The 17,649-nt window shown below is 52.3% G+C and overlaps 2 protein-coding genes across 3 annotated transcripts; both read left to right on the forward strand.

Moving 5' to 3' along the window:
- Nucleotides 1-875: 875 nt before the first annotated feature.
- Nucleotides 876-6,268, forward strand: PIGT (phosphatidylinositol glycan anchor biosynthesis class T; the record flags this gene model as incomplete). Its single annotated transcript, XM_084217865.1, has 12 exons — nucleotides 876-1,065; nucleotides 1,446-1,623; nucleotides 2,546-2,673; nucleotides 3,141-3,241; nucleotides 3,385-3,471; nucleotides 3,719-3,806; nucleotides 3,880-3,977; nucleotides 4,270-4,435; nucleotides 4,525-4,725; nucleotides 5,233-5,398; nucleotides 5,517-5,600; nucleotides 5,725-6,268. 12 exons carry the CDS (start codon nucleotides 876-878, stop codon nucleotides 5,975-5,977), a joined length of 1,740 nt encoding a protein of 579 aa, XP_084073991.1. The 3' UTR covers nucleotides 5,978-6,268.
- Nucleotides 6,269-8,887: 2,619 nt separating this feature from the next.
- Nucleotides 8,888-16,821, forward strand: BLCAP (BLCAP apoptosis inducing factor). Of its 2 annotated transcripts, none has more exons than XM_084217888.1 (2): nucleotides 8,888-9,129; nucleotides 15,178-16,821. In XM_084217888.1, the coding sequence occupies exon 2, from the start codon at nucleotides 15,263-15,265 to the stop codon at nucleotides 15,524-15,526; it is 264 nt and encodes an 87-aa protein (XP_084074014.1). In that variant the 5' UTR covers nucleotides 8,888-9,129; nucleotides 15,178-15,262; the 3' UTR covers nucleotides 15,527-16,821. The 2 variants fall into 2 exon arrangements, with proteins under 2 accessions (XP_084074014.1, XP_084074015.1); XM_084217889.1 differs by having other exon boundaries at nucleotides 15,183-16,821.
- Nucleotides 16,822-17,649: the final 828 nt, after the last annotated feature.

Raw genomic sequence — 17,649 nt, forward strand, 5'->3', positions numbered from 1 at the left:
GCAGGAGCAAATGAATCCTCCTGTTGCACAGCCCAGGGCTGGCTCCTGTGCCCAGGGCAGGAACAGACAGCACAGGCCTTGGCAGAGAAGGGCTGTTGGTACAGCAGGGCACGATGGGGAGCAACTCAACCTTAGATCTGAGCCAGTAAGTGGGTAATCAACAAGGTATAGCAGCTGGTAAGTGGCAACCACACGCTGCTGTAATTTTTATGCTTATTTCCTACTGGAACAAATCATCACCACACTCAAATCATCACGGGGAGAACAGAAGATGCTCCATCGGACCGTCACCGCCGGCGCTGCCTTGCTGTGGCTGCCGTTCCCTTCCCCCGGGGGCGGCCCCAGGCTGGCGGGTGTGGGAGCGGGGCGCTCCCGGATGGCTCCGCACCCGGAGATGGGCGCTGCCCTCCGCGAAGGAGACGAGGAGCGAGGGAGAGCCGCCAGCCGCGGGAATGCCGAGAAGTGGAGGGCACCTGGGGACAGGGACAGTCCTCGCAGCGTCTGGGGCACCGCCAAACCCCGCGCCAGGGCCTCCCTGCAGCAGCGATTTCAAAGTGGCGGAAGGGAACTCTCGGAGAGCCGCTTAAGCCCTCTCACTCCACCAGAGCTGACCGCGATCCAGATACCCCTGCGGGTCCTTTCCGTCGCAGAATACTCTGCGGTTCTGTGAGAGCGCTGGCGCTCGCTCCTGGGCTAGGGGCCGGCGTTTCTCCCCGCGGGGGCTCCGGGCTCGCCCCGTGCAGCGGCTCCGGTGCCAGGCCGGGACAGCCGCGGCCCGGCGCTCACAGCGTCTCCATGGCACCCCCGGAAGCGGCGCCATTGTCGGCGCGGGCGGAAGCGGAAGCGGCGCGAGGTGGGGCGGGGCGGGCGGTGGGATGGCGGCGGCAGCGTTGCTGCTGCTGCTGCTGGCGGCGGCAGGGCCCGGGCCCGGGCGGGCGGACGCGGGGCGGGAGCGGCGGGACGCGCTGCGGGAGGAGCTGCTGCTGAGCCCGCTGCCCACCGGCGATGTGGCCGCCACCTTCCAGTTCCGCACGCGCTGGGACGCGGACCTGCAGCGGGGTGCAGGTAGGGCGGGCCCGGCCGAGGCGGATCGCGCCGCTATTGGCTGGCGCGGGGGCGGACCGCGCTGCTATTGGTTGGAGTGGTGCGCAGGGGCGGGGCTGTCTCGGAGGGACCGCGCGACATGTGGTTTGCATCGAGCGATGACGTCACGGGTGGGGGTGACGTCAGAGGCGGGGGTGAGGTGAGCAGGGACAGGGCAGAGCGAGGCTGTGGGGACGGAGCGGTGACATCACACGGGGGGGCTCGGGGCCGTGACGCAATCAGGCCGTGTGTGATGGCGCAAGCAGAGGCAGTGTCGAGGTGATGTCATGTTGGGGCAGGCCCTGGTTCGATGTCGGGCAGGGATCGGGGATGAGAGGGGCAGGGACTGACGCTGCCCGCAGTCTCTCACTACAGGCTCTTCCCGAAGGCGCTGGGGCGGCTGGTGGCAGCGCTGGGCGTGCGGGAGCTGCACCTCGCGCTCACCCAGGGCTTCTGGCGCACCCGCTACTGGGGGCAGCCGCCCCTCCAGGCACCCGCTGGCGCTGAGCTCTGGGTCTGGTTCCAGCCCACAGTCACCGAGTAGGTACCCCAGCCATGGATCTGTCCCTCTGGGTCCCCTCTGTGGCCACTGCTCCCAGGAGCTGTTGCTCGTCTCTCCTGAGGCAGCCGTGGTGTGTGAATGGGTTTCCTGCGTTGAAAAATGTGTGCTGGAAAGAAGAGCCCAGGAGTAGCTCTAAAAACCCACAGAACATAGCCCATCTGCTCACAGGACAGGATGTGGTACTGAGGGCAAATCTTTGTTCATTAAAGGTCCAAGTAATTCCCCTGTGGGCTCTGTGATGACAAGCACTTAAGAATGGCACAGAGAGAAATAACACTGATCTAATCAAGCAGTGGGTGTGTGTGTCATTGGGGCAAAACAGCATGGGGGATGAGGGTTCAGAGTGCATTGCAGGACCCCTTGCTGCGCTAATACAGTGGGCTATATCTTGGCCTCTCATCCATGACTCACTTCCTTTGACTCCCATCCAGTACCTGTCACCATTCCCCTTAGCCAGCCCTGTTCAAGCTGCAGCAGCCCTGTGGGGACTCACAGAGCTCTTTCCTCCCTGCAAGTGTCCCATCCCTTGTCTGCTGATCGGGTCAGCCTTTGGAGCGGCACCAAGGCATTGCTTTGGGTCTCACAGCCCTTTCCCCATTAACACACATCCTGCTCCCTGCTCCCCCGGCCTCTGTCCTCACATACCAGCTGTGCCCACTGCCATGTCCCTTGGCTGTGTGATGCCTGGGAGTCCCTGCTGTGTGTCCCTTGAATCTGATGTGTCAGAATAAAATACCAAGAGAGCTGGAGAATGCCAGCCCAGCAGTCTCTCTGCACAATCCATGCAGCATTGGTAACCCTGTGGTCACCCTGTTGTCTTTTCTGAATGTTACTGACTTAACCATTGTTGTTCCAAGGATTTGAGCTGCTGAGTAATCTCTGGTGTCTGTTCTCACACAGTGTTGACAAAGCCTGGAAAGAACTGAGTAACATCCTTTCGGGAATATTCTGTGCTTCCCTCAACTTCATTGACTCGACCAACACAGTGATTCCAACAGCATCCTTCAAACCCCTGGGTTTAGCCAATGGTGAGCCTGACTGCTCTCTCACTTCAGTTCTGCCCTGTGCCACTACCAGCATTCCAGGTGCAGGTCCTGCAATGACTCTGGGTCTGGGTGTGTACAACAGCATCCATTAACCTTTCCCAGGAAGGATTTTGTCTCCCTACAAACAAGGCTTGGATTTAAACAGAGGAAACTCACAAGTAATACATGGCAGATGCTCCCAGGCCCTTACGTGTCTCTATGAAAAGTGTTTTATGAAACAGTGAGGACTATTGAATTTAAGGCACTCACAAAAAAAGATCTGCTAGATGTATCCTTACCCATTCTTTCCAGTCACTCTGAACAGACTGGGATCTACTTCTGGTGGAGCTCACTGCATTTCAGGCATACTGAGAGGGTGGTGGGATGTGGGGTACACTGGGGTTGGAACACTGCTGCTGTGCTCATGGCTGTAGCAATACCAGCCCGCTCTCCTCCCTCTCCCTGCCCAGGGACAGATCACCATCTCCTGCGCTACGCTGTCCTGCCCCGGGAAGTCGTCTGCACAGAGAACCTCACCCCTTGGAAGAAGCTGCTGCCATGTGGCTCAAAGGTGAAGACAAGTCCTGCTGCCCAATTGGGCCACTCCTGATGGAGCCAGGCTCCCAGCAGCAATCTAGGAGCATGCACTGGGAAGTTTCTCTTGGTGGGAGCAGAGGACAAGGCAGGGCTGAGTTTCTCCTTTGTTCCCTGCAGGCTGGGCTGGCTGTGCTGCTGAAGGCCGAGCGCCTGTTCCACAGCAGCTACCACTCCCAGGCAGTGCATATCCGCCCCATCTGCAGGGTAAGTGCTGGGCTCATCTCCCTCCCTGTGCTCCCCAAGAGGAAATCCAAAACCCCCTTGTCACATTGCAAGGTATCACACTGGTTTGCCCAGCTACCTGTGATGGGTTCACTGTGTCTAACACAGTTGTCATCCTGCCTGTCTGGTAACCCCAGTGGAAATCTTGCAGTCCTGGTGGAGGTGCAGCTCTATCCTCGTGTCCTCCCCCTCCAGAAGGTGTGATCAGAGCTGCTTCTCTCTTGTCCAGGATGCCTCCTGCCTGGCTGTGTCTTGGGAGCTCAGACAGACCCTCACTGTGGTCTTTGACTTCTTTTCGAGTGGCCAAGGAAAGAAAGGTAAGGGTGGTGGCTGTGCTCGAGTGCTCCCAGCCTGCAGCACTTGACCTGCCCCTGACCTTGCATCCCACAGACTGGTCCCTCTTTAAGATGTTCTCTCGCACGCTGACTGACACGTGTCCTCTGGCATCGCAGAGCAAAGTCTACGTTGACATTTCCCCTAAGAACAAGGTAAGCTCATGGGCCAGAAAGCATGCCTTGCTCCCTCAGTTCAGCCACTTCATGTGGCTCTGAAGCATCCTCACCTCCATCCTCTGCATGGCCTGGCCTCTCTGGCGCTAACAAAGGGAGGTGATTTCCTTGCACTGAGCAGGGCTGAGGGGATGAGCCTGGTGGTGTTAGCAAGAGCACGGAGCTGACTGTTGGGTGGCAAAGCTCAAGGCTACCTGGGGGGACTTTGCCCAGTGCTGCCAGTTTCTTCAAGGGGCACTTTTTCCTTTCACGGTCCATTTGCTTTCTTCAGGAAAAGGAGCTACTAGAAGTGTCCCCCCCTCCAACATCAGTACACGAAGCTATTGTCCAGGGAGACAGGAAAACCTATGCTGTCTATGACCTGCTGAGCCCCTCGCTCTTCAACACATCTCGCAGCCTCAATGTGCAGCTGAAGTGGAAGCGGCCCCAAGACAGCTGTGAGTGAGCAGAACTTCACTTCATCTGCAGCACTGGCCAGGGTTCCAGGGCTGAAAATCACCCCACTGCTGTCCTCCCTCTTCCACAGCGGAAATGCCCATTCCCACGCTCCATGCTCAGCGTTACGTGGGGGGGTACGGGCTGCAGACCGGGGAGATCTGCACCCTCATCTACAACACCCACCCATACCGAGCCTTCCCTGTGATCCTGCTGGAGACTGTGCCCTGGTACCTGCGCCTCTATGTGCACACCCTGACCATCATCACCAAAGGGAAGGAAAACAAGCCCAGTGAGTGAACCCTCCAAGCAGCACATGCCACCTGCTTCCCTTGGCATGAGCAGCTCATTCCAAAGATGCTTTAGTCCCTCCCTCAGGTCCCAGTTATCACTGGGAAACTGGATTGTGAAACAAAACATTTTAGGATGTTTTCCTAGCCCCAAGTTCAGTGCTCACAGCAGATGAGACCATTAAGTCTGTTTTATTTATAAGAGGCACATGGATAGTGTTTCATAATCCAATAAGGGTTTAAACCAACATGAATTAATTTTTGTAGCACAGGAAGCTCAATTTAAAACTGATGCTTGGGTTTTATTTTGCATTTATACATTTTCTTATGAATAACCGACTGTTATGGGTCAGTAGCTTTAAAGACCAGCTAAATTTAGCTTTAACACATGCTTTTTGCTATGGGTGCATCTTCACTTGCCCAGAAAACCTCTCTCAGGGCAGTGGAAGCAGGAGCATCCACCTCATGAGGTTCCCCTGATGCCATTGTGGAAATCTCTTTGGGGTTAGGTTACATCCACTACCAGCCAGCCCAGGACCGGAGACGGCCTCACCTCTTGGAAATGCTGATCCAGCTGCCAGCCAACTCTGTCACCAAGATCACAATCCAGTTTGAGAGGGCCTTACTGAAGTGGACAGAGTACCCACCTGACCCCAATCACGGCTTTTATGTTGGGTAATGAAATTCCTCAGCTCCTCATCCCTTCCTGGGCTTTGCCTAGGAGTTACTGCCCAGGTCTCTGGAGATGTCTTTGGTGCCAGGGCTGACGCTGGTGTGTTCTTTGTGCCCTTAGTTCATCTGTGCTCAGTGCCCTGGTGCCCAGTGTCACTGCAATGAAGGACATGGATGTGGAGCAGAGCCCTCTCTTCACCTCACTGTGAGTGTGCTTGTGCTGGGAAGCGGGGCTGTGCCACAGCCTGCAGGCTGTGGCTGCTCTCTGGTGAGCACAAAGCACTGGTCCTGTGCAGGCTGACCCTGCCTTTCCTTCTTCCACTCTCCAGGTTTCCTTCCTCCGATGGCTCCAGCTATTTTGTGCGCCTGTACACAGAGCCACTGCTGGTGAACCTGCCAACACCAGACTTCAGCATGCCCTACAATGTCATCTGCCTCACCTGCACCGTGGTGGCCGTGTGCTACGGCTCCTTCTACAACCTGCTGACCAGAACGTTCCACGTGGAGGAGCCCAGCCGGGGCGGGCTGGCCAAGCGGCTGGCCAACGTCATCCGAAAATTCAGGGGGGTGCCCCCACTCTGAGAGGAGCCAGGGCAGCCAGCACTGCCTGCAGGGCTCTGTGGGGAGACAGACAGCAGAGCATGCTGCCTCTTGTCTTGCTGGAAGCAGCTTGTTCTGTTTTGCTGCCAGGAATTCTCCTTGGGATCCAATAAGCCGAGAGATCACTTCCATTGCTAAGATGGGAAATGGCTGTAAGCCCATTGACTACTGAACTGCACTGCTGTGGGACTGGGAAAAGTAAAAGACTTCTGTTTGGGAGAGGTGTAACTTCATGCTGGGAATGGTGCTGGAAGTAAACTGGAGTGTTTTGTACGTTTGTGCTGCTCCTGGTTGGTTTTGCTTTCTCAGCTTGTGGGCAGAGTTGACCCTCTAAGACTGTGAGCTGCTAAGTCTGTAGCACACTGCCTGCCTCAGCTGGGATTTGATGCAGGCAGGACCAGGCAAGGGGGTTTGATCTGCAGAAAAGAGAGGGATCTGCTCTAACATCTCACCTTTCACAATTGCCTTGTTTCACACATATGTGTCCTGTCACACTTGGCCACATTGGAGCCAGTTTGCAAATTAATTGTTGAGCACAGGGTATGTCTGCCCCCTCACAAACAGCAAGGGTTTATTTTCTTTCACAGGAAAAAGCTGCTCTTGCTCACAACTTCTCTTTGCAGGATTTTGAAACCCTCCACCTGCTCCCCCCTCTGCCACAGCACAGGATTCTCCTGCACCCACAGTGTCCCTGGAGCTTTGGGGAGCCTTGGCTCAGCAGACCCCAAGTGCTGAGCTGCAGGCAGCCCTGGGCTGGGAATGCAGGAACATTGGCACCACTGTGCTCCTCAGTTATTTTCTCAAAATACAGATTACCACCTTGTGGTTCACCCAGAGCAGTGGGAGGTCAGTGGTGGTGCTGCTTGGCCTCTGGCAGTGCTGCTTTCAGGGCTACGCCCTTTCCATCTCAGATGTGGCTTTTGTGATTGCAACACACACTGCTTACAACCAGCTAAACAAAGGACAGGGACATCACTGGAAGAAATACTCCCTGGAACCAGAGCACAGCCAGAGGTCCTTTAAAAGCTTCTGCTTGAACAGAAAATCCATAAAAACCCCATGGTCTCCTGTCCTCCACAGAACAAGCTCTTCCCACTAGCCTGGGATTACCTTTCCCTTCCATGCCAGAGATGCTTTTTACTCTGCAGCTCCTTACAGATCCACTCCACTGGATGGCTCCATGCAGCCTGCAGAGCCTGCTGAAATACGAGTTTTGGATGATCCCTCTCTGTTCCTGCCTGCTGAAAAAGGTGCCACAGGGCTGGGAGTTCATAGCCCTGCCAGCCAGGCTTTAAGTGCAAAATGGAATTTCTTTATAGAAAGCTGGAACTACAACCAAAACCAAACGACCACACAGTTCCCACAGCAGTCTTAAGCACGAGGGTCCCCATTACAATTTGCATAATGATTTGGAGACCTCAAGTTGTATCAGTTGGATCCACTATCGGTCCTGCAGACTGCAACCAGCAGCATGTGCTGGAGCACTCAGAGCAGCCCGGTTCTCTGGGTGAAGCCTGCTTGCTGCTGGTGTTGGGTGGGATCCTGAAAGTCCCCTGAGTGCCATAGGAATCATAGCTGGCATCCTAGTAGTTATTTTTACTAGGAACCATCAGAGCTGGCATCAGCCAAAGGCTTTAGGGCCATTCCTATGCAGTGCCATAAACCAGGCATTTTAAACACTCCATAAAAAGGTCAGCCCAGAATAATGGCAGGGCAGAGGGAAACTGTCCCAGGCTGGATACATGCTTGTAGGGCCATTAAGAGAGCAGATCTTATCATAACTATCAAAAATGCACAGGCCAGCCAAGTGGAAAACTGTGGGAAATGTGGGTGGCCCTGCAACTGTGGCTGGGTGGGTTTTAACCGGTTGTGAAAATGCCAGATCTTGGTCTTTGGGGTTTTTGGTTTTGTTTTTCTTGGACTATTTTTCTTCTTTCCTTGGGTTACTCAGTACAGGAGAGACATGGAACTCCCCGAGGCGAGTCCAGGGGAGGGCTGTGAAGATGGCATCTCTCTTACAAGGGAAAGCTGAGGGAGCTGGGGCTGTTTAGGCTGGTGGAGAGACGACAGAGAGGGGAGCTTATCAATGCCTATGAGCAGCTGCAGGGAGGGCGTTCTGAGGATGGAGCCAGGGTGCTGAACAGTGGGATAAGGTAACAGGGACACTGGAAGTTCCACCTGGGCATGAAGAACTTTACTGCATGGGTGACTGGAACAGGCTGCACGGAGATACTCCCGTGCCCCTGGACACGATCTAGAGCACTGCACTCGAGGGGACCCAGCGGAGCAGGGCCTGGAGGGATGGCCTGGAGGGATGGCCTGCACTGGTCCCTGCCCAGCCCCGCCGCCCTCTGGGGCTCTGAGGCAGCACAGCACAAGGCGCAATGGAGCGTGCAAACACAATGGAAAATAACCACGGGATATGCTGAGTTGGAAGGGTCCCCTCAGGACCCTCAAATCCAGCTCCTGGCCCTGCACAGGAGACCGCAGGAATCCAACCCTGTGCCTGAGAGCAGTGTCCAAACGCTTCTAGAACTCGGGCTCAGGGCTGTCACCACTGCCCTGGGGAGCCTGTTCCAGTGCCCGACTACCCTCTGGGTGAAAATCCTTTCTTAATATCCAGCCTAACCCTCCCCTCACCCAGCTTCAGGCCATTCCCTCGGGTCCCCTCACTGCTCATGAGAGCCAAGAGATCGGAGCCGCCCCTCGTGAGGAAGCCGTAAGCAGCGCTGAGGTCTTCCCCTCAGCCTCCTCTTCTCCAGGCCGAACACCCCAGGCACGGCTTATTACAAGGGCCCACAAACACAAAAATCTTTTCACAAAACGCGAATCCGGCCAAGGCCGGCTCGCAGCGCCGCCCTCCCGTGCGCAGGCGCAGCGCCGTCAGCGCAGGCGCAGCACCCGCCGCGCTCCGCTCCCGCCGCGCGGGGCTGCCCGGACCCGCCTGAGGAGCGGCCGCTGCCCGCGCCCCCGCCCCGCCGGCCGAGCAGCAGCAGCGCCCCGCGGCCGCCAGCGCTCCCGGGGACAGCCGCCCGGCCGCCTGGGGAGCGGCGCGTCCCCCGGCTCCCGGGAGGCCTCTCCCTCCTTCCTCAGGGCGGCCCCGGGATGGCGGCGTGAGGCGGCGGCGCCGCGCGGTGAGTACGGGCCGGGAACGGCCGGGGCCCAGCGGCGGGGCTGGCGGAGCGGGGGAGCGCTGCGAGCTGCGGGGGTCGGGCGGGGAAAAGGGGGAAGGTTGCCCCCCGCGGAGGAGCCCCGCGTTCGTAGCCCTGCGTGCGCCCGGATGGAAAAGGCTTTAACCGACCCCGAGCTCGGTGCCAGCATGGAAATAACAGCACTGAGTGTGCCCTCCCCTCCCTTCCTGCTGCTCTCGGCCGTGAACCTCTCTAGCTCTCGTTAGCGCTTTCTGAAAGGAAACCCGAGCCCGTTTCTCCCCAGGGCAGCACAGGGCTCTGACAAGCTTTTGTCCAGGCAGCTGGACTGGGATGGGCCTTGTGGGTCCCTTCCAACCCGGGTTATTCTGTGATAGTCTGTGAATACAGACTGTTGTGCCTAGCCAGGCACCCTCCCCGAGCACCCATACATGCTTTGAGCCAGCTACAAAGTGAGTTTACAAGCTGTTCTGTCATACGAACATTGCTCATGATATACCAAACATACAAGTGCTAGAGAAGAGGAAAAACAAGCTCTTAGATGCAGTCCACAACATGCTGAACTCTCTCATACTTCCCTGGTACTGAAACATTTCAGTGGACCTTGCAAGTACTGTCATACTGTCATAGTGCAGTAACCTTTGTCTTTCCAAACTGTAGGAGGTCATAACTCCTCATAGCTGCCCAAACAGCATTTCTGCCTTTCCTCATCTGTGATGCAGAAAACTCACCCTTATCAGGGTGTATTTGGACCTCTGAAGCCTGCTGAGATGCAGAAAACTCACCCTTATCAGGCTGTATTTGGACCTCTGAAGCCTGCTAAAGGCACAAAAGGTAGAGAAGAGGTCCAAATTAAAACTACTTTTCTCAGGGAACTTGGAATGGGCCTGTAAGTTTTGATCTGTGGCAGTTAGACAAAGGCAGAGGTAGGAATGAGGACCTCTGAAAATTAATGAATTAGTACAAATTGAAGTAGTAATACTTCAGATGACAGCTGTGACTGCTGATATCTCTTCCCATCACAGAGCTGGCTGACTTAAGCTTGTGCTCCTCTGATTCCTGATGATTTCCAGGCCCATTCCAAGCTCTCTGAGAAAAGCAATTAGTTTTAGTTTGGATCTCTCCTCTGCCTTCCTGCTCCTGGGTGGAGAAGGATTCACCCTGGTGCTGTGAGGGCATTGCATTCCAGATGGAGTGGGCACTGCCTCTGGACAAAAGCTCATCCATCCCCCACAGGAATGGAGCTCAGAGGGGAGCTTTGGAAGTGGTGAGAAAAGTGGCTCAATGGAGAGCCTCCACTTTTCACCAAGTGAGTTCCTTTGGCGTGTGTCTAGCTTGAGAAATCAGAATACTAACCCCAAGGCTTGGTTAGTAAAGGATTTGTTGCTCTTTTTGGAAGCTGTTGTGATTACATTGCACCATTTCTCAGTCTACATCAAGTGTCGAAGGCGTGATCTAAGACTAGGGTAAGGCCTTTGCCAAAAAGTATAGACTCACTCTTTCCAGCTGAGTCATACCAGCAGATAAAGCTTTTAAAAAAATTGAAATAATAGTGGCAAGGCTAAAAAAAAACCCTAGAGAAGTTAATCCCTGCTGCAAATAGGTCTTAAAGTTTGAGCAGTTATGGTTCTTGGGTTTACGACAGAGGGTTGGCATCTGGGAAGCTGGTCTGCTGTTGCTTTTCTTAGCTGAACTCTTCCAACTTGTCACTTGATAGTTCTTCACCTCTTTTTGTCCCAGTGCTTTAGATGTTGTGTATTTTTCGGCAGCTGTTTTGGGTGCTGTGTGATATTTGAGTTGGTTTTGAGCACACGCTGGTAGTGTGAAGCACTGCCCACACCCATCAGTTAGTATTTGTGACAGGGTTTTGGATTAAAACAGTTTTAAGCAGGCAGGTGAGAAACACATCCCTGAGGCTTTCTCTTCAGTTTATGTGCACTGGATAACTTGAGAGACTTTTATCTAACCAGTGTGGCTTTTCATCACAAGCAGAGTCTTCAGCTTTTGGGAGAGGGGGAGGATGATACCAGCACGCCCCAATAAAAGGGTTACTCAGTGTTTTATTGCAGACCTTTCAGCTCTCAGCCTGGGAGACTCTTTCTGTAGCATCTGCTGGGGGAGTTCTGTATGGACAGCACTGGCTTAAAGGCTGCCTTTGTAAGGGCTGAACAAGCTTACCCTTCAAGTGCTTAGGGAAAGCTGACTGATTATTCTCCCCTTCCAGGGTAAATGGACTGTTAAAGAATTCAGACATTCTTGAGAAAGGTACAGACTTGTTATTGACATACTGATGTGCCAAACCTGTGGTGTAGGAACATTTCTCAGTGTGTTAATTGCTGAGTTAGTCTGTAGAATATGAAGGAACAGCTTGCTAGCTCCTCAGATGGATTTATTCCAAAACGTGACTGATCCATTGCAAAGCAGTGCTCTGTGCTACTCACTCTAGACCTGTCATAATTGACATTTTGTTTCTGCTTGGGAAAGGTCTGCTGCTGTCTTTGCACTGGAATTCCAAAATCCTCCACACAAACATACACCAGTAGGACCTGAATGTTTTTGGGAGGGAAGATGACAGCAGGGAGGGCTGGCAATGCAATGGAAGCCAGCTAATAAGCATGTGGAAAAGTGCTGGTGCTTGCTTATTAAGGTGGTGTGCAGGGAACCTCCCCTGACTGCTCCTGTGCCTGCAGGAACTGGCAGGAGGAGGCTCTGGCAGCACGTGGAGATCACACTGGGCCACAGTGGGAGCATCACTGACTCTGCTGCTGAGGGGTCTGAAGTGAGTTCAAGTGGCTCCAAGAGCTGTGGAGGGGTGAAAGGAGGAAGTGGAAAGGAGCTGTCAGGTAAACATGAGTGGCCACCAAATCAAGTGACATGAGGAGCAGCACAGGAGCAGGTTTGGGGATAGCGGGACACGGGGCTGGCTGAGGAAGAGGTGAGTCGGGTGGGGGAGAACAAGAGCAGCTGGCTGAGGGAAAACAGGATGCAGTTGTGAAACCAGTCCTGTTGGGTGACAGGTTATTATTTGCTCTGGAACATGGTAATCTTTGGCTTGGGTTGTGAGGAGGGGACAAAGACAACAAGGTTGGGAATCTTTAATTTGCAAATTTCACCTTGCTTGAGAAACCAGGCAAAACCAAATATTGTTGTGGCTTCCAGAAGGATCTGCCTGTCCTGGGCATAAAGGAGAATGTTCCCTGCTCAGTGAAGAGCTGATAGCAGGAGGTGCTGTTTCTCTTGGATCAATAGAGTGTGAAGAGAACTCAGTCTCACTGCCAGCTGTACAGAGAATCTCTGGTGAAGAGCATGTATCTTGCTAGTAAAAGATCCCTTGAGGGAGACAGAGCTGTAGCAGTCTCCTGTAGTAAGTACTTGGTCCAGGATCAGCTGTGGGATACAGCAGAGGCTCCTCTGCCTTTAACTGGTTGGTACACATGCGAATAAAGGCAAACTGACTACAGATACAAAAAGCAGCTGTTTGAATGGCTGAATTTGGCAGAAATCCGAGAGGTTTGCAGGTTGAAGGGCATTGGCATTGAAACTTCATAGTAAGAATAACTACTATTAAATGGTTCTTTATTCTGCAGTGGTTGCATTGATTGCTACAAGCAACTGGTTCTTGCAGGAAATACTAATATTTAAAAATGAGCAACTTGTTGCGAGGTGGCTTTGTGTTTGTAGGAACTGCCTAATTAAGCTTAGACACTTAAAATCAACTCAGTATTTAGAGTGTTATTGTTAAGAGCATTGTAGGAGCGAGGAGGCCAGACCTTGAAGTACATGTGTACATAGTACAAAGTGTAGCTACAACACAAATTATAATTATTTTCTAACTGTAGTCAGTTGTAAAGTTTGGGGCTAAAGGCTCAATAGTGACATATGACCCTATTAAAGCTGAGAGATTTGTGACATTAGTCCTGAAAAATTCTAGTTCTTTGTTTCAGCCTTTTGCTACTTAGCATACACATTCTTTACCAACATTTCTTTACTCTAGAGACAGAAAACCCAAAGCAAAGTAGGCACTTGAAACTAAAGTTTTGAGAACAGCTGACACAAATTGCCACAGAAATCAGGGCTGGATCTAGCAAAAACATAACACGGTGTTTAGGCACTGATTTTTAATGCTCGGTGTTTGGAGCACTTGTGAAAAAAAACTGCAGGAAACTTCAAGAAGGGAACATTTCTGGAAGGTTAAAGCTGCTGCAGATCATCGATTTAATACAACTTTGGTGCATTCAATGCAATCTGAACTGAAAACTTGGGTGATGGGGTTTAATTACCTTCCTGTTCTAATATTTGTTGTTAGATTTTTTTTTTCTCTCCATTCTTCCCCTTGGAAAAAAGTTCTGTACTACTTCTGTGGTATTGTTTACTCCAGAGACATCTGAGCAATTCACAAAGGAAAGCAGACAGCATGTTTTGTTATGAAATGAGTAATAGCTAATTCCAGTTTACAGATGGGGGAAAAGGCTTGGGACTAGACTTGCCCTTAAAGATGCAAGTGTGTGACCTGCCTAAAACAGGACTAACATTGGGAGCTTTATCCCTGTGACCTGGCTTTATCTGTATTTCAGCATAAAATAACTTTTTCCTTACTCGTTGGCTGCTGAACTGTAGCTTAGTTTTACTAATTGAGCTCCAGCTGTTCTCTCTGCTGGAGAGCACTCCCTTGCAGGAGCACCAGCACAGTGTACTTTCCCCACATCATGTTTTGCTGGTGGAGATGTTGGCCTGCATTTTCTTACTAACATTATAGTAAAATAGATGGTGCTGCTCAGGCTGGCAGCATTTCCTGCTGCTGACAGCAGAGCCCATTGCTACCTGCAAGACAAGTCTGACCCCAGTGTTCTTTTGGAAGAGAACCTCCTGTGGTTTTCTCTTGGCTTTTCTCTGCAATCCCTCATTCTCCCTCCCTTTGCCAGGAAATCCCTTCTCCTGCCAACAGGAGCCAGTGGAATGTGCTGTTTGTTTACATTCTCACTCCTTCATCCTACTAACCTTCCCACCCCCCAGCTGTAATCCTAACAGGCTCGGCTGAGCCCTTCATCCTTCTGAGGGAGCTCTGCTCCATTGAGTAATTGCAGATACAAGGCTTTCTGCAAGGAGCTGTCCCCACCAGCCTCTTCTTGGTGGGGGTGAGGCATTTGTTGTTTTCAAAGCCATTTGAAATTCTTGAAGGGGTTTGTAGCGCTTCAAAGGAAAAAACAAAAGCAGACACTTAATGTCATTGAGGGGGTTGCTAAAGGTAGATTTTCTGGACTTGTAGCGTGCTGCCATCCCTGCCTAGGAAAGCCCTTAAAGCCCAGTTTCCAGAGGGTTTTATAATAATCCAAGTCAGGAAATCCTGTGTTTACAGCACTTAATGGAAATTGCCATTTTGAGCCTGTCCCCCCGTTTGATCTGTTCACATACTTCATCTTATCTGACTTCAGCTGTTTGGCAAGGATTATAAATCTTTAAGCTGGGACTGTCCTCCCCTTTGTTTTACAGTCTGGACACTGCTAGGGCTTTCCTGGGTAGCTTGATGTGTAGCTGGTGTGGTGCTGTCCTGCTGGAACACTTTATTGTTTGTGTGCAGAATAATTCCTTACACAAATGCTTCCTTAACACTTCTCTGTAGCACCAAATAATGATTACCCTTCAATTGCATTTCTTTATATCATCACTCAAGCCTTTGGACTGTCTTGGATCAATGTGTGTAGGGGAGGCTGTGGCAGCTTGTTTCCCATTTTCACCTCTCCCTTTTTTTTCCTGCACTGTCCTAAAAGAGTCTCAGTTGTTAGCCTGGATAAAGGCCTGAGGAACAGAGCACACAGGATGGACTTTGGTATACCAGCATTAGCTGATCCTCTCCCCATCTGAGTGGTTCAGAAAGCAGGAAGCTTTCCACCAGCTCCAAAACACACCAGAATATAGTACTGGGAGTTCAACCATCAGCATATGATGCTTGGGAGTAAATGAAGCTTTAGAAGAATGTCAGTTGATTTTTTCCCTGCATTTCTCTGAGAGTCTGACATTTCCTCCTCCCTACAGAGCAGCCTGCCCTCCGGAGGAGTTGCTGGAGCCTGTTCTGGACCACATCTGACTGCTGCTGCCAACGAGGCCCAAGCCAGCCACCATGTACTGCCTTCAGTGGTTGCTACCAGTCCTGCTCATACCCAAGCCCCTCAACCCAGCATTGTGGTTCAGTCACTCGATGTTCATGGGATTCTACCTGCTCAGTTTTCTCCTGGAACGGAAACCTTGCACAATTTGTGCCTTGGTCTTCCTGGCAGCTCTATTCCTCATCTGCTACAGCTGCTGGGGGAACTGCTTCTTGTATCACTGCACAGGATCCCAGTTGCCAGAATCAGCTCACGATCCCAGCATAGTGGGCACCTAGAAAATCATAATCTTCCAGTCTGCTGAGGGCTCTTGTTTTGCTTTTTAAAAAAGGGGTGGGGCTGGGGAGGAGGGAGGTGTTGGGTGTGGGACTGGAGTAAGGATAACCTATTTCCTGTAACTGTGCGTGGACTGGAGTGGCAAATTCTTCCCACTCTGCCTGTGAAATCTACTCGTTTACTGTGTGAACTCTGGCAGCACCACCTGCTTTTTTAGGAGCAGAAGTCTTTCTTTTTCTTTCCCGTATCACCGGGAGCAGACACCAGCCCTCTCAACTGAGAATTGCTGGAAGCCTGAGCTGCTGGCCCCTGCCCAGGTGGGAGTGCTGGAGTTGTGTGTCACTTGTCTGCATTAGGCCATGGTGGTCTGACTCAGGGCTCTTGGCCCACTGATCCTGCTTGAATAGCTACAAGATTCTCTCAGTCTCTCTTTGTGGGGAGCCAGCCTTCCCACCTTGCTGATCAAGGGCGAGTGCAACAGCTCACAAATGGACTTGGCCAAAAGCTGCTGGAGCCAGAGGCAGTTGAGTCATCTCCTCCTGCTCAGCCTGCCAAAGAGATGTGTGCACTGCCCAAGTGCTTTCTGAACACTTTGCTCCGAGATCCCAGCCTGAAAGCCTCAGTTATGCTGCTGCTTTTATAAAGCCTGATAGGCAGTAGAGACTCTCTCTTCCCCTCCTCCTACATGTCCTGGGTTTACCAAGGTATTGACTATTGGGAGAAAGAACCAGCATGCTGCAAGACACAGGGTTTTGGAAGCCACTGTGAACTTTACCCTACAAAACTCATGCTAGCCCGAAAGGCTGAGTTTGGGCAGCGCAGGAGAGGATCCATGAGGTGGAGGCATGGCTTGAAGCAGTAAATGCTTCAGCCATTTTCAGAGATAATGGTTTTGGGCCAGAGGTGACAGAAGGTGCTGGTGCTACTGACTAGAGAAGGGCAGAGGCTGGAAAAATGCCTGGTATCTCCAGCTTCCCTGGCAGAAGGATGTCAAGAATCCAAGGTGATGGTGGGTCTGGCCTACAGCCTGGGGCAGAGATTGGTTTGTGAGAAGCCTTAGAGGTTGGCACAAAACACTTACCTCTAAACTTTGAAGGTTTCCCTCCCCTTTGCCATCTGTTTGTCTTTCCTTCAGTCTTCTGGTGGAGAGCAGCAGAAGTGGCTGTTGCTGTCCTGAGGCAGTTCAAGCTATGAGGTTGTGAAACTTCCAGAGTATTGTTTGTTCATTGCACAGCTGTTCAAAATGTTTAATAAAGCTTTATAAACTTTGGTCTATGGCCTCCTGCCCAGCATGATGCATTGGCTGCTCATTGTGGATGCCTTAGCCCAGCAATCACGTGTCCCTGCATTGTTCTGTTCCCAGCACAGCAACCCCCAGCAGTCCCCAGCAAGAGGCAGAGCCTGTTTGCACTGTAGCACCCAGTACTGACTCTTCTTGACTGTTTGGGCCAACTGGGAGCCAGACTGGCAATTTCTAAACAGCCTCATCACAACCAGAAGCACTCCTGTATCATGTGTGTCTCTGCACTTTCGTGACATATTCCCCTTTTTCTTGCTGCTTAGGAAATTAAACCCCTGAGCTGTGTCCTGGAAGCCACTAATCCCCAGCAACAGTAAAAGTGTCTGCTGGTGCCCACGTGGTGTAAGCCCATCCCATGACACCACATCACCCCAGCCTGTCCCTCTGCTCAGGGCAGCCCAGCTGCCACCAGCCATCCAGGGGGACACACGTGCTGGTGTGAGCCCTTCCCCAGCCTTGGCCATGCCCCTGTGTAGAACGGGGATCCAACAGCACCCAGAAGCACCTGAGAGTGTTAAAGGGTGTGGGAGCTGTGTTGCTGGAGCTGAAACAGGCTTGGCTTTATCCCTTGCTCTGAATACCAGGCCCAAGCTGGAAAAAGTTCAGGGCATGTTATTGTTTACATGATTAAAGAAAAGCATGTGCCGCATCAAAAATAGATGTGACAGCTCTGTCACCTGTCAGGCTGAGGGAAGTCCCAGTAGCTGTCACATCAGCTCAGGCATAAATAACAAATGGAAAGGAGAGGGGAGGGCACCCACTGCAAGCCATGGCACAGCTGTGCTCTGAGCAACTTGTAAGTTTTAATGTATTTAAGCTAATGCA

Source organism: Fringilla coelebs, assembly GCF_963513975.1.
Source record: "Fringilla coelebs genome assembly, chromosome: 18".
NCBI lineage: Eukaryota > Metazoa > Chordata > Aves > Passeriformes > Fringillidae > Fringilla > Fringilla coelebs.

Coding starts and splice junctions, on each gene's coding strand:
- BLCAP (XM_084217888.1), top strand. CDS start 15,263: ATGTACTGCCTTCAGTGGTTGCTACCAGTCCTGCTCATACCCAAGCCC.